Below are 16,659 nucleotides of genomic sequence, written 5' to 3'. Positions count from 1 at the left end.
TTGGAATCTGTGAGGTCAAGAACCCCAGGTCAGAGAACACTAGACTTGCCACCATCTTGGAAGCAGCCCGCCACCATCTTGGGAGCTCTGGGAGCAAGGACCCCTTGGTAACAATACATTGTAACTATAAGTTACATAGTAAAATCATCTGAAAGAACCTCATCATACTGTTAACAGTGATTATATGTGGGAAATGGGATTAGGGTTCAACTCAGCCTCTATTCTGTCAGATGCCCACATACACACATATACACATACACATACATAAATACATAGACATTTCTAGCCACCACCAGGACCAGATCCTGCCAATCATACTAAACTGCTACTTTAGTTTCTTACCTGATATTTAACCTGTTTCAAGCTGTTTTCTACTTTATGGCTAAAGAAGAGTGGGATGGTACATGTTTATGGGGGATTTTATACCTGCAGTAAAACTGACTACAAGTTAAAAAATGTGCCATGAATTGTGTGGATCGTGAGCATACAGATAAATTAGACGTATGATCTTGGTGAAGGAAGCAGTTACATAAAGAAAAAAAATTGGAGAGCAATGTGGTAGCTGCTATGAAAACTTGGATGAGAGGGGTAGACAAAACCAGGGAAATGGCCAAAATTTACTTTAATTAAACAACACTTCTAACTAAATTGTCTTAACTAGAGTCTAAAAGCTGGCTAGCAGTGCAAAAAGGTACAAGTGTTGGCACACACGGTATAAAGAACAGCAGACAGATACATCAAGCAGCTCAATTTCTGTGGAAAATGAAAACAAAAACGTAAGCCTCTCTGAAAAACTAACATAATACATGAAGATGAAGAAATAGATTTTAATGTTATAATGCTAACTCGAGTAACTTTCTGAAACATGTCATATAAAAATTACCAATAAACGAAAGATGCAACGTTTCATTATTTTACATACATTATTATGAAAGAGTGAAATAGGAAAGAAGTAATGATAGATTTATTACTTCATCAGTGGGAGAGAAGGAAATACTTTTAAGAATTATTTAACAAATCACAAAGAATTGGTGATTAAGTAGGTGTATTGTATGAAATTGAGGTCACTTTCAAAGAAAATGACTAGATTTTTGGATGAGTCAAGTGAATAGATAGTGGTGTTTTTTCCTGAATTGAGGATGGTTTAAGAAATAGTGCCACTTTAAAACTTTTTAACTATTTATATAATTTTAAATATATAGAACTTTGCAGTAAGAGTATGAGAAACTCCCTTATAACATGTATACAAAGATTCACACGTACCCATAATCACGAACTCTTCATATTTTGCCCCATTGTGCTTTATCACTAGTTCAGTAGGTAGGAAGATGGAGAATTTTTTTTTCTGATTGGTTTACAAATAAATAGAAGGCATGATGCCCCTTTACATCTAAATTTTAAAGCTTGTATTTCTTAAGGAAAAGACATTATATTGTATAACTATGGTATTATAACCAAGATGAGGACAGTTAGCCTTTAAATAAAATTATAACCTAATATAAAGTCCATGTTTAAAGTTAGACAGTAGTCCCAACAAGGACTTCTATAGCTGTATTTTCCTTTTTCAGAATCCAGTCCAGGAACAAATAATGCAGTTACTTTTCATGTCTCTTTAGACTTCCTGAATTTTCAAAAGCTCCTCAGTTCTTCTTTTGCTTTCTTGATAGTGGAATTTTTGAAGAACATCCATTTGTTATTGAGAATTAACATCATTTTAGTTTCTTTGGCGTTTCCTCATGACTAGGATTCAGGTTATACAGTTTTGCTTGTTTGTTTTTAATGCAACAGAATAATGTAGCCTTTCTTCATGCACAATATCATTAATCATATGACGCTGATATGTTCTAATATTAATGTGGTTAGTTTCAGTCACTTGGTTAATGGGATGTCACTCTGGATTCATGGTAAGTTGCTATTTTTCTCTTTGTAATTCATAGAAATCTGTGAAAGTATATATTTATTGAGACTATTTAAATGGTCCGCTCCTCAGAGCACTTTCACTCATGAGTTTTATTATTCTGTTTATGAATTTTTAAATGCATCATACCTTTTCTCTTTATTTATTGGCATTACACTATAAGGAAGAGCATTCCCCTTTCCCAAACTTGTATTGCTTTACTTACATTTGTATAGATTCACAGAATCTGATTTTATTCAATGGGCTACAATCCTTTGCCATAATTATTTATTTTGATGCTCAAAATTTTCTAAATTATGCCATAAGGAGCTCCTTCCAACTAGACCTTGGGTCCTTTCCACATGTTCCAATCATGCTTTGAGTACTTCCTTATTTTCTATCTCTGCATCGTGATTTCAAATTACTTTATGCTTTTTCAGCTCAAGCCACAGAAACAGATATTTTTCCAAAAAGCCCTGATCTTTTTCTGTGAACAAAGTTATTAAGAAAATCAATATCTTGAAACAAGGATTGTTTTTTCATTGCCATTGCTTGTTCCTTGCTTTTGGTTCCTATAAGTGAACAGAGGAAATACATGCACACACACGCGATTATATAATTACGTTTGCGTATGTCTGTGTCTCTCTTTATTAAAAACAATGAATCCGTACTTGCAATTGCAATTGGAATCCAAACCTTCAAGATTCTTTCTAGTCTCAATACTTTCCATAAAAGTAATTATTTTCTTCACAAGTACAAAAATTATCTTCCATTATCCTCAACAGTGTTTGTTTATACTCTTTTGTTACTAAGAAAAGACAGTAAAATGTATTGATCTTAAGCTTATTTTTTGCAAATATGTTACTCATTATCCTATCAAGATATAGAATATTTCCTGCACTCAAGAAAGTTTTCCCAACATGACTGTTCCCACCTTTTCAGGGGAAAGCATTGTTGTTTAAAAAAAAAATTACTTTCAATTAATTTTACCTGTCCTAGAACATCATATCAATAGAATACTAAAATATGAACTAATCAGTTTTACTAAGTAAAAAGTTTTTTTCTAAATTATGATCCATACTTTTGCAGAGCTTATTACTTTATTGCTTTATGAAGTGTCTGGTAAAGTGTTTTGCACATTTTTGTTTTTTACATGGAGTTATAAGGGTTATTTATATAAAATTTTAAAACTATTTATATAATTCAGATTTAAGTTTTTTTGCATGATTTTATAGTCTGTGTATTGCTTGCTAATTTTCTTAGCAGTCTACTTTTGCTGAAGTCCAAATTGTTGATAAGATGATATCTTGTTGCTTTCTGTGTTGTAAGAAGGAAATCTTTGCCAATCTTCAATATATTAAAGTATTCTGATTTCTTCTTCCTAGAAGTCTTATTTTTTACTTCTATATTATCCCATTTGGATTAATATTTTGTGTGGTATTAAATAAATTTTTAGATTAAACATATATATTTATAAAATGTATAGATATATATGAATACCTAATTTTGTTTAAAAGGCTGTCTATTTTCCATTGAATTGCTTTGATACTTCTGTATAAAATCAATGGGTTGTACAAATGTGGGCTTACTTATGGGCTCTCTGTTGTGTTTCATTAGCTGTCCTCATGCTGATATCACACTGTCTTTATTATTAGAATTTTGTAGTAAGTCTTGATGTTAGGTATTCTCAGTACTTAACATTTATTCTTTATTTTGAGATTGCTTTGGCTGTAGGTCCTTTGATTTCTCATGTAAAATATAAAATTAGCTTCTCAATTCATGGCAAAAAAAAAAGGTTGTTATGATTATATTTGGGATTGCTTTGAATCTTTACATGACTTTAAGGAAATTAACATTTTAACAATAATGAGATGTCTAATCCGTGAATATGGCACAGCTCTCTATTTCTTTATATTTTGCCTTTCTTTCAACAATGTTTTGTAATTATCAGTGTAAAATTTTTGTAGTTTATTGTGTGCCTAAATATAAATTGTGTATCTTATGCTTTTACACTTTATGGCAAATTATTGTTATTTTCTAATTATTGGATTCCAGTATGTAGATTTATAAACTATTTTTATGTAGACTTCAAACATTAAACTTTGCTAAATTCACCTACTAATTCATGATATCTGTTGTATTTGTATACCTTTTAGGATTTTTCATGTTAAAAAGTTGTGTTCACTACAAATAAAGGTTGTGCAATTGTCATTGTGTATGTTAGTCTCAGACCTTGCATGGAGGGGACAACAGTTACTGTCCTCTATTCCCGTCCTCGACTCTTTAGAGAGTCATCATCTAAAAGACACTGAATCTTAGAATATAGGGCAGAGTTATTTATCAGAACTCTATCATACATTTCACTCTTAGCTTTTACTTCTTGAATTGAATATCTTTTTTTTAAGCATTTGCACTTATGCCAGAAAAGTTTGATAGCCTTCTGCTTGAGATTACTCTACATTTCTAGATTAAGTTTAAAGAGAATTGATATCTTTACAATACTGAGATTAGCACATCAGTGGTTGAAGGTGGATGAATTCCTACAAGCTTTATTTTGTCCCAGTGTTCTTTCTTTAGTAACTTGTAAACCATGATGTTGAGTCTCTGACGTCGGGAGGTGCTGTAGTTACCTGCTCTCTGCCTTGGTTTTTTTAATTCTGAATAGTTGAAGGTGTCAATTTAATTGGGGCACAGTGCCCAGATTCTGGTCAGATACTATTCTGGATGTTTCTGTGTGGGTATTTCTGGATGAGACTGGCATTTAAATTAATAAATTTTGAGTAAAGTATATTGTCCTTTATAATGTGCCTTCCAAGCAGTTGAAGGCCTGTATAGAACAAAAGACTGACTTGCACCAATCAGGAAAGAATTCTACCAGGAGGCTGCCTTTGGACTTAAAGTACAACACTGGCTCTTCCCTGAGTCTCCGGCCTATTGGCTCTCCCTGCAGATTTTGGATTTGCCAGCCTTCATAAGTGTAAGTCAGGTTCTTAAAATTAATCTATCTCATATAGATACATAGATACAGATATATATGTATATGTATACCTACCTGCATATATGTGTATATACATACATGTATGCATAACCTATTGGTTTTTTACCCTGAAGAACCCTTATTAATACAAATTCTGAGCAATTTTAGAAATTATAAATAGATGTGGTAGGATATCGCTTTTTTTTTTTTTTTTTTTTTTTGGAGATGGAGTCTCACTTTGTCACCCAGGCTAGAGTGCAGTGGAGCCATCTTGGTTCACTGCAACTGCCACCTCCCGGGTTCAAGCAATTCTCCTGCCTTAGGCCTCTCGAGTAGCTGGGAATCACCTGCATTTTTAATACTGTTTAAATACAGGCATACAGCTTAGTATTAAAGTCAAATAGGCCTGCTAACCAAATCTCAAAAGGTCATAAATTTAACAATAAATTAAGGATAATACTGTTGTATTCTCACATTGCAATGGAGACTACTTAGGAATATCAACATAAAAGGCTTGTTGCCAAAGGACAGTTCTCTACCAAGAAGGGTGGAAATGAGCCAAATGTTGCAAGTTATTTTTCCCAAATTGAACATTTAAATGAAGGGGTGCAAAAAGCTAGAAGGGTCAGTTCCTGAAAGCAATTCTTTTTTGGGAGGACAGAGTCTTACTATATTGCCCAGGCTGGAGTGCAGTGGCACGATCTCGGCTCACTGAAAGCTCCACCCTCTGAGTTCAAGTGATTCTCCTGCCTCAGCCTCCTGAGTAGCTGGGATTATAGGCGCCTGCCACTGCCCCGGTCTAATTTCTTGTGTTTTTGGTAGAGACGGGGTTTCACCTTCTTGACCAGGCTGGTCTTGAACTCCTGACCTCATGATCCACCCACCTCAGCCTCCCAAAGTGCTGGAATTACAGGCGTGAGCCACCACGCCCTGCCTGAAAGCATTTTTTTTTCCCAACAAGTGTTCTGCTCCTAATAGGTCAAATATCTCCAATATTAAGACTTTTTCCTTTTCCTTTTCTTTTCTTCTTTATGCCTGAAGTCACTTCTACAAGAAAATGCCAAGAGCCTATTGGAAATCCTCGGGTAAAGTCCTGAGCAATAAAGCCCTTGGAAATAATTCAATATTTACTCATCAAATTTTAAACTCAAGAAGAAAATAAATGGACACAAATTAGAAAAATGAACAAAGGAAACAATGAAGTACTTCACATAATATACAAACGGAAAAGAAGATAGCAGCACAAATATTTCTTTGTTAAATGATAATTATAAAGGGAATCATATTTTACCTATCAAGCTGTCAAAGATAAATGTCAGTAATAACTAGTGTTGTTGAAAATTTAGACAAACATTATTTTAGTCATTGTTCAAATTGATGTAATCTCCTGGAAGTTAATTTTGTGATTTCTAGAAATCTTTCTTTAAAATTATCCTTACAAAAAATATTATTATCTTTCAAGCGATTTTATGTTTAAGAATGTTTTCAATAATTGTCCCTGTCGAAGTGTGTAAGAGGGTAGAGGGTCCTGGTTATCCTCTTTTCCTTGTAATGACCCATTTGTTTTTTCTATTTTCTATCAGTAAGTCTCAACTTGAGACTGAGCCTGAAATTTGAAGACTATAGTAATTAAACAATATGAACTCTGGACTACATATTTTATGAGATATTAAAATTCGGAAATGGTGCAAATATGTTGTAGTTTCACATTATTCTCTTTGTTGGTCCTATATTACCACATATTTTCTGTGGTGCTGCTAAAAGTGGTAATTGTTTAACATCCCAAACCTGGCCTGCTTCCTGTTTTTCTATAGCCCACTAGTTAAGAATGATTTTCACAGATAAACATTTGTAATCAATTTGGTGATAGGGAAACTCTAACTTTCAGCTACATTTTGTAGAAAAAAAAATGGATTCTATTATTTTAATTAGTAGACCTTTAATTAAAGACAATGCAATTCTTATTGTTGTTAATATTGTTTGAATTTCATAAAAATTATTTGTGGACATACATTTTTCTGTCTTGTTATATTAATGCCTACGTGATATTCTTGAATTTGCCTCTTTTTCCATAAAGCCTAAGCTATATATTATTTGGCCATTTATTTAAAAGTTTGCCGAATTCTGGCTAAAATATTAAGAAATAACATCAGAGGCTATTTTATTTTTGAGAAAATTATGTTACTTAAGAAAAACCATCCCTATTGGTAATCCAATAAAATTAGTTCTCGTAAATATTGAAACTTGAAACAGTATCAAAAGATCCCTTAAGATAGCCTCTATAATCATTCTCAGCAGCCATGGATATCTGCTAAGTCCTAATCCCTGAAGCCAGAGGATCCACCAGGTAGGTGTATGACAAGCAATCTAATATTTCTTATATTTGCAGTGGCTTTAATCTGGTAAATCAAAGTATGGACATCTGCATATATGTGAATATTTTCCATAACCTTGAGAAAAATGATCTATGACCTGAGGTTTTTCAAGAACAATTAACTAGCCGTAAGTTCTTATGCCACTAATTTTAGACAATATATTCCTCCTCTTCGCTAACACAATAGCCCTAGACTTATTTATATTTGCTGTGTGGTATGCTGTCACATGCCCAAGCAGACACACACACACACACACACACACACACACACGTGTCTTACTTGTAGAACACAAGCAAACAAATGAACACTCTCCAATGGCACATTATAGCTTTTGGAATAAAGTCTAGCAACTCTCACAGCATTAATAGCCATTTTTGATATTCGTATTTTCCTTGTCTCCCCAAGTTCTACCTTGCACTCATACCATATTGAAAAAACTAGAGTTACCTTAAACTACATTATCTAGTTTAAATCTGCTCTTCTATCTACCTTGGCCACTCATTCATCATTCCTCAGGAATCAGAGGCAACTGCCTAACCAAAAAACAAAATACAGTAAATGCAACTCTTCTGCTTTAGTTAGATTTCAATGCTTCATTCTCTCTGAATTCCACATCCCATGTGTACACTTGTTATTTCTTCCTTCTTTCCCCTGCCGGCCCATCCCCCACCTCTTTTCCTTTCAGTCTCTCTTTTCCAGAATTACATAGGTACAAGCTCATGAGAATTACTCACTGTACCAAATTTACTATTATGTCACAATTCTGTAGTATAGTATTTATAATATTGTAGGTTTTTGATAAAACAATGAATTAATAAAGAAGTAAATTTTGGGGTTAGCAAAACAACAACAACAACAACAACAAAAGTTGATGTGTCAAATGCAACAACTGGTTCTAATTTTTGTGCCTGTAATTCCCTGCATGACTCTGAAAATGTATTTAAATTTTTAGGCTTTATTGTCTCTTGATATTCATAAGGTTTTCTTTGATAAGAACACCATTAACATGTACTTCCTTTGATTTTTTTCTTTTTTTAAGGCAAGGATAATGGAGAAAATGAAAGTCAGCAACTTGTTTTCATTGAGTACCTGGACGTTTCAGAACGAGACTTAGGTGCATTTAAATTCAGTGACAAAGGCATAATTTATAAATCCTCCTTGAGAAATATTCTTAGAGGAATAACTCAACCAGGGGCTAAAGAATAAAGGAGAAAAAACAAACAGTATGTATTCACTACTTTACTCTTCACACTTCCCAATTTCATTAGTCAGGTAGAATTTACAACCCCATTGATTGATATGCTATGATGATCTAAAACCAGCTATTATGCTGGCAGATTTCACAAACCAAGCATCTCAAATAATACGTATTGTTGTTTTGTTTTGATATGGTTACTATTGCAAAAGAAGGAAGCATGTGGGCATTAATTAAGGTGGATTTTATGAACAGAACATTTTTACCACATGAATGCGAATCTGCGTGGTCTTTGCACCATAGACAAGTGGATTGAGAAATGGAGGGACCAGCAAGTAAATGCTAGAAAAGAGAATATGGATATAAGGGGGGATGTGAGACCCAAACCTATGTGTGAAGAAGGAGAAGAAGGCAAGGAGGTAGAACTGGAGGAAGACACAGATGTGAGCAACGCAGGTATTGAATGCTTTAAACCTAGCCTCCTTCTGGGGCAAACGAAACACTGTGATAAATATCTGGATGTAGGACAATGTGATGAATGTGAGGTCAAATCCTGCAACAGTGAAGGCCACAAACAAACCATAGATTTTGTTGACTTGAACATTTGCTGCAGCTAGTTTCACAATGGCCATATGCTCACAGTAGGAGTGGAGGATGACTGTTGTGTGGTACAATTGAAACCGGCACTTTATCAGTACTAGGCATGGGGCTACAAGAATAGCAGCCCTGAGTACGACCACAGTTCCTATCTGAATGACAAGCTGGTGGGTGAAGATGATGGCATGTCTTAGTGGATAACAGATGGCCACATAACGATCCAGGGCCATGGCCATCAGGATGCCTGACTCTATGCACTGAAATGTGTGGATGAACCACATTTGAAGCAAGCAGGAATCAAAATAGATTTCAGGCATATTAAACCAGAATATTCCAAGCATCTTGGGCATAATGCTGCTAGCAAGTGCAATATCTGTAGCTCCTAGCATGCCTAAGAAAATGTACAAGGGCTCATGGAGACTGCCTTCAGATTTGATGATGATCAGAAGCAGGGAATTTCCAATCATAGCAATGAGATAAATGGCACAGAATGGAATCCCAATCCAGCACTGCACAGATTCTAGGCCTGGGATCCCTATTAGTGTCAACACAGAGGGCATGTAGACTGTGATGTTGGAAATGGACATAGTGTCCTTGGGCCTCCTGATGCAAACAAAAGAAGTTTCTCAGTCAGTGTTACTGTTCCTCTTCTGCTTTCTGATTTTATCCAAAGTCATTGTATTGAGTCTGTCTGATTTGGGTAGAACTCTAAAATCATCCATCTTATTCACAGTTTTGAAAGGAAAAGATGGATTCATGGAGATAACATCACTGTTTTCAGGTAGGGCATTCACAGGCACTGTGCCATAATAGGACGTTATGCACATGGCAATCCAAATACATTAGAACCAGCAAAATCACCTGGACAGGGGATTGGACCACTGGCCTGTCTGTTATTTCTTTCCAGACCTGTGGACAAAAAAATACATAGAAGTTTATTTTTATTGGATATTGCATTTTAATGAGTGTAATAAACTTCTCCATATTTCACATTTCAGCTATTCCTCTAGTATTTAACTGTTTCCAATTTTCTTTAAGTTAAGAACATTTTAGACCAGCAGATTATCAGACTCTGACCAGTACATTGGTGTAAAAGATTCCCAATGAAAGAGAATAGAGGTAGAAATAATTGACACCCAAGAACATAATATATTTCTTTTTATATTCAGAAGAATGTAAAGAGAGTGCTTTAGAAGGTATAGAAATCCTTATACTTTTGACAAATCTAGGCCAAATCTCCTGATTGCTTTTTAAATTTCTTTAAAGTTAAAGGGAATTATATTTTTTCCTATATATTTTTAACAGCTGAAATTCTTGAAATGTTGTGAGTTTAAAAATTCTGTAGTACACTTTATAGAATACCTAGAGAGAAGGAACTGCTAAGGGACAAGATGAGTAGCAACAATGCATACAGCAAGAGGACGTGCTCCTGATAAACCACAGATAATGAATAAGGACAAATGAATCATTTAGCCAGGATAGAGTCCAGTTTCCTGGTTTTAAACTGTTAAGAGTTATAATTAGCATAATATGACCCAATGAAGGCTCATTAGTTCTTAATGAAATATAGGTGAGAGGCTTATATAATTTTGTGAGCTCTGACATAAGAAATTAGTAAAACTAAAAAAGCTAAAGGACAGATTTCTTAGAAGAAGTCAAATGTAGAACTAGACAGGGAAGACAGGACAAACTTGGGGATACTAAAATTGAGAAAAGCACTATGAATAACTGAAGAAAATTTAGTCACTTTTCAATTTCACTGATGACTGAATTTTCTGAAAAACCTGGGTTCTTATGCGTTATATGAAAGTTCTCTGATCAAAATAGTTATTTTCTAAAAATTACTTATTTTGGATCAGTACATTTTAAGCTACACATTAGAGAAATGTTTGTGATTCAGTGAAAAGTAGGGTTAAGTTACTTCATTCTTTCCTAGACATTTCAATAAAGTTGCTTTATCTCAGCAAGCTCATGAATGAGCTAACCACATACTTAATGTCACCAGTATACTGGAAATTCAGGAAGCAACTCTTCTTTGAAAGAAAAAGCAGCTGTTTTTTGAAAGAAAAAGAAGGAAGGAAAGTAACAAGGAAGAAAGAGAAAAGAGGAAATGGATCCAAGTTCACTCAAATGTTCAACAACAAATGTTCAACTGTTGCTGAACTTCAAATCAAAGAACCAAATCAGCAGAGGACATTTCACAACAGGGAGGTTGTATCAGCTAACATATATTTACTGTAAATTTGTAGGTCAATTAAATACTGTGATTTCCATAGATTTGATCCCCAGTGCTTAGTTTTGTGACACTCCCATCCCTAAGTCACTGGCTTTTTCTAATAGGGCAAATTTTTTCTTCTCCAAAGATAATCACAATTGGAATAAGAATCCTTTAAGGGCAATCACAATGTCTGACTTACTCAAGATTAAAGAGCTGACATGTGAGGACTACCTGACATGCACAGATAGCAGGGTTGCAGGTGGTGGTGTATGTAAGTTCCTGGTTAGTTGGATAGGGTGATTGTTATTGGAGAAGCTGGCAATTAAATTATGGGGGGAAACTTGGAATTCATGAGACTTACTCCTCAATTATTATTGAGACCTGGTTTTACTCTTACCGAATGCCTGAAGAATATTGTCCATTTTTCATAACATTTTCATTCATCACTCACCAATTTTTCTTCTCCAGTGATTCCAGTCGCATTCCCTTAAGCTGCGGGTTCTGTGATGGCTGTACTTTCTGTCTGCACTCTGTGTAACAGCATCCAGCTAATGTCATAAATTTTACTCCGTTCGGTGCTGGGATATGTGCTAATATAATATACTGTGGACATTTTGCATATGACTTTTTACACTTTTCATTTATCTCTAATACGGACACTCTTCTTCTTCTTCGGGAAGTCTGTCTGAGACCATTTTTGTGTGCTCATCCTCCAGTAAAACTCAAAGTGGCATTCAAAACACGGGATAAATTTATTGAGCTCAAATTGGATAAAAAAGTTGCTAGCCACCAATTTAATGTTCCTTTATGAATGTGTGGAGAAGTAGGAGGAGTTATGAGCATGAAATGAGGGATTCCCTAGTTGATAGCCAAAACCACAAGGGACCCAGCAAATTTTAAGTCAGCCCTCTTGGGTTCATTGGCACCTAATATCCCCGTAATTATTTCTACACTTGCAGAAATCTCCTTTCTCTCTTCTTCTCTTTTCCCTCAGGCTAAATGCAGAATAATTGATATGCATTTTTTTTTTACAAGCTATGTTCCTTTTCTGCCATTTCTATTTGTAAAATTCTAAAGCCCATTTAAATGCAAACATTTTTCTATGCCAATTCCATTCTATTTAAATAAATATCTTGGTGACACTTTCACTGAGGCAAGGTTTTTCTCTTTTTTTCAGAAAAGAAAAATCTGTATTCATAACTACTTTTTATCACACAATTTCCTCCTCAGTCTTCTTCAGTCTCATTCTTCCCATTTTATTTTATTGAAGTTTTTTTTATCTTTTAGTAAATTATGTAACATTCTTATAGTGACAAATTATAATGGACATTTCTAAGTCCTACAAATTTAAAGCTGGAAGCAGCTTGTTGAACATTTGAGTTAACTTGTATCCATTTTCTCTTTTCTCTCTTTCTTCCTTCTTTTTCTTTCAAAAAACAGTCATTATATTCCTACTATATATGAGGGAGATAATGTTATATAGTCTGAATGAAATGAAAAAAATTATAAATAATCTTACCTTTACATTATTAGTAAAATGGGATTATGCATTAAAATTTCATTTATCACATAAGTATCTGATAAATTCCAAGCAAGACTTATGCATATGACGCTATTCTCCTTGACATTTTACACCTGGTTTCTAGGCTTTCTTGAATGTAGCTAAGAGACACTTGATATAATGTTTAGACATTGGCAAATTTAGGAAGCATATTAATGGTGGAGAATATTTATAGTGAATTTCTAGGAGAATAAGGAATACAGATGAAAAGGCAAGGAACCCTATGTGCTTTTTCCAGAATTTCCTCTGTGAAGGAGCATAAAACAATGGTACTGCTGCATGTTGGATGAAATTGATTTAGAGAGCATATAGGAGCTAATCTAATATTCAGGTTATTCTTTTGTCACTAAGAAACAATTTAGACTAGTATACCATTTGATTTCTTCCTCTTCTCTTATACTGATTTTATTTAAACTTGGGGGCTCTCCAAAATTCTATCCTGGGTCATTTCATTCTAAAACTATTCATATGTGCTAGTGACTCCATCTACTCCAAATAATTTAGTTATCACCTTCATGTGCTAACTCCTATAGCAATATTTCCATCCCAGATTTTCTCCCTGTGTTCCAAGTACGTAGGAACAGCATGTACTGTCCAAATTTTAGTTCATATGTCAATCCTTTGAAACACTGTCAGTGAGTTCTACACTTAATTCAAGGGTTTTTTTTTTCATTTTACTTGTAAATATTGGAAGACTTTTACATATGAATCAATACCTATCTCTAGATTTTTTTAGCTAGTCTACTGAATATTTTTTAAATTTATTTTTATTAAGGTAAAATATACATATGTAATTGACCATCTTTACTTTTTTTTTTTTTCCTTGAGGCAGAGTCTCACTCTGTCATCCAGGCTGGAGTACAGTGGTACGATCTTGGCTCACTGCAACCTCCGCCCTCCAGGTTCAAGCGATTCTCCTGCCCAAGCCTCCCGAGTAGCTGGGATTACAGGCGCCTTCCACCACGCCTGGCTAAGTTTTTGTATTTTTAGTAGAAACAGGGTTTCACCATGTTGGTCAGGCTGGTCTCAAACTACTGACTTCGTAATCTACCTGCCTTGGCCTCCCAAAGTGCTGAGATTACAGGCATGGGCCACCATGCCCAGCCCATCTTTACCATTGGTAAGTGTACAGTTCAGTGGTAATACATACATACATAGATATACAAATTTATATATATACACATACATATACACATTTATATATATATACACACACACACATATACACACATATGCACACACACACACACAGAGAAAGAGAGAGAGAGAGAGTGGGAGTTTTTTTTTTCCGCTTCATTTCTCCTTCTTCTCTTCCTTCCAGCCTCTGGTAACTACCAGTCTACTCTTTGTCTTCATAAGCTCCACGTTTTCAGCTTCCACACATGAGTTAGAAAATGTGATATTTTTCTTTCTGTGCTTGGCTTATTTCACTTAACATAATTGCTTTCAGTACCATTTGTGTTACTGTAATTGATAATATTTCATTCTTTTTATGGTTGAATAATATTCCATTGTGTGTGTGTGTGTATATATATTTTTTTCTTTATCCATTTATCTGTTGACAAATACGTAGGTTGATTTCAAATCATAGCATTTGTGAATAGTGCTATAATAAACATGGGAGTACTGATATATCTTTGACATACTAATTTCCTCTTTTACCTAGGAGTGATATTGCTGGATCATGTGTTAGTCCTACTTTAAATTTTTGAGAAATCTCCATACTGTCCTTCATAATTGCTGTACCAATTTATATTCCCATATGTGTTAATTTAATATTGGTTATTATTTGCTTTAATTCACTATTATGCACTCATTGAATACATATGTATTATGTGTCTATTCCATACAATAGACTTTGTGAGATGTCAGTGAGTTGGAAAATATTTTAAGGATAACATTTTAACTTAAGTAATAGATGTTGACATAAATAACTATAATATTATGGCTTCATGTTATTGGTTCAAGTCTCTGCAGAGGACAGTGGGAGTGTTGTACATTTCATCAGAATTTCAGACTGACTGTAAAAAGTGCGGTGACTGAATTGAAACCCCACTTCTTAGCTCTATGTAGGAAAAGTCAATCTGGATTAAACCCTAAAATATACTTCTCTGTTCTCAATTATCTTTATGTATTTTTAAGTTAAAATTCCTGAAAATAGTATGTCTGAAAAAAATTGAGAATTTCATTATTTTAAAGTATTTTTTTTCAATATCTTTGATCTTTGAGTGCCTTAGCAAAATGCAGTGGGCATTTTGATAGACACCAACCTTTTAAGTGTGTTTGAGGTTTTCTATGGATTGTATTTATTTCCATTCCCTAAAACAGACTTTTAAATTTTAACAGCATACACTGATAGGAGAGAAAAGCAAAATCACTCGATCTTTAATTTGTTTGGTTTTCACCCCATAAATGATGGGGTTTAGCATAGGGGGCACCAACACATAGAGATTGGCCACTAGAATGTGAATGTGGTGAGGGATGGTTTTACCTCCAAAGCGATGGGCAAGAAATGAAAAGAATGCTGGGGCATAGAACGTAAGTGTGACACAGATATGAGAGCCACACGTACTAAGGGCCTTGAACCTGGCAGCCCAGGAAGGTATCTGAAACACTGCGTAAAGGATCATTACATAGGATATAATGATAAGCACTATATCCAGTCCTGTAGAGAGTAGGGCCACAGTGAGGCCATAAATGATGTTGACATTGATACTGCCATATGCCAAACTGGCAATGCCCATGTGCTCACAGTAGGAATGAGGAATGATGTTTCTCCCACAATATGTAAGTCAGTATACCAGGAAGACGAACGGACAGCAGATGAAAAAGCTCCTGACCACAGTTGCTATGCCAATCTTCCTGATGGTTGACGAGGTTAAAATGGTGGTGTATCTCAGTGGGTAACAGATGGCCACATAGAGGTCAAATGCCATTGCCAGGAGAATAGGAGATTCTGCCACAAAGATGAAATGTATGAAGAACATCTGAGACACAGAGCTACCAAAGGATATATCCGTAGAGTGGATAGCCAGCATCTTAGGGGCTGCAGCGGTGGAGAGCAGGAAGTCTGCTGAGGCCAGCATGGATAGGAAGAGATACATGGGCTCATGGAGACTGTGCTCAGTCATGATCAGGAAGATCAAGAGGATATTGCCTGCAACAGCCACAGTGTACACAAAAGAAAAAGGGATGGAGATCCAGGTATGCAAGCCTTCCAGCCCTGGGATTTCCATTAGGACATACCACACATCCTGGGGATTAGTGTGATTATGAAAGAAAGGAGCCATGTGTACAGTTTATTCCAGGCCTAGTGCCATTAATGAAAGACCACAAGGTTGAGGATATAGAAGCACCACCTTAGGCTGAATGAGGTCTGATCAGATTTTTTTTCTTTTCAATGTTTTCTTCTCTGAGAATGGAGAGTAAAATGGGTTAATAAACCTAATATTTAAGTCCTACCAAATAATTTTTTATACCTTAAAAAAGAATAGATATTATTTAATAACTGCTTAATATGTGTTATACTACCTTACAAATATTAACTTATTAAATCTTCACAATAACCTATTGAAAACCCCTTTAAATTACCTTTATATAAATACTATTATTTCTACAGATGTAAAAAAACCCACAGACTTTCAGCCTCTTACCCTAGGCCCTATTGGATTTAAAGTAAGGCAGGGTAAATCTGAAAACTTTGATCTTTACTACCATCCAATGCTGCCTATCAAGATAAAACTAGATACAAAACACAGCATCAAATTTTTTATCATATCCCTAAGGAAAATAGAGAGTTAAGAAATGGAGTTGTACTGCTTACAGAAATGGGAGGGAAT

General features: G+C 34.8%; 2 protein-coding genes and 1 long non-coding RNA gene across 6 annotated transcripts; 1 reads left to right on the top strand and 2 right to left on the bottom strand.

Annotated features, from left to right (window-relative positions):
• The first annotated feature begins 55 nt into the window (after window positions 1–55).
• On the top strand, window positions 56–11,295 carry LOC105468627 (uncharacterized). 4 transcript variants are annotated; one of them, XR_011610332.1, is made up of 7 exons: window positions 57–107; window positions 1,864–1,904; window positions 4,714–4,874; window positions 5,916–6,188; window positions 7,264–7,376; window positions 8,289–8,472; window positions 10,978–11,295. It is a non-coding gene; the product is annotated as an uncharacterized lncRNA (long non-coding RNA). The 4 variants fall into 4 exon arrangements; XR_011610330.1 differs by lacking the exon at window positions 5,916–6,188; XR_979553.2 differs by lacking the exons at window positions 1,864–1,904; window positions 5,916–6,188 and having other exon boundaries at window positions 56–107; window positions 4,717–4,874.
• LOC105468628 (olfactory receptor family 52 subfamily A member 1) lies at window positions 4,108–12,012 on the bottom strand. Its single transcript, XM_071073952.1, has 2 exons — window positions 11,711–12,012; window positions 4,108–9,950 (listed from the first exon to the last, which is right to left on the bottom strand). The coding sequence occupies exon 2, from the start codon at window positions 9,626–9,628 to the stop codon at window positions 8,690–8,692; it is 939 nt and encodes a 312-aa protein (XP_070930053.1). The 5' UTR covers window positions 9,629–9,950; window positions 11,711–12,012; the 3' UTR covers window positions 4,108–8,689.
• A 3,147-nt stretch (window positions 12,013–15,159) lies between these two features.
• Window positions 15,160–16,110, bottom strand: LOC105468626 (olfactory receptor 52Z1P-like). The gene is given in 1 exon segment (XM_011718823.3): window positions 15,160–16,110. A coding segment is annotated over 1 exon segment (951 nt).
• Between the last annotated feature and the right edge of the window lie 549 nt (window positions 16,111–16,659).

The sequence above is a fragment of the Macaca nemestrina genome, chromosome 12 (assembly GCF_043159975.1).
Source record: "Macaca nemestrina isolate mMacNem1 chromosome 12, mMacNem.hap1, whole genome shotgun sequence".
NCBI lineage: Eukaryota > Metazoa > Chordata > Mammalia > Primates > Cercopithecidae > Macaca > Macaca nemestrina.
The sequence above is the reverse complement of the archived record's forward strand: the minus strand, read 5'-3'. Positions and strand labels throughout refer to the sequence as shown.

Excerpts from the sequence above, each read along its gene's own strand:
- LOC105468628 (XM_071073952.1), bottom strand. The coding sequence starts at position 9,628 with ATGTCCATTTCCAACATCACAGTCTACATGCCCTCTGTGTTGACACTA.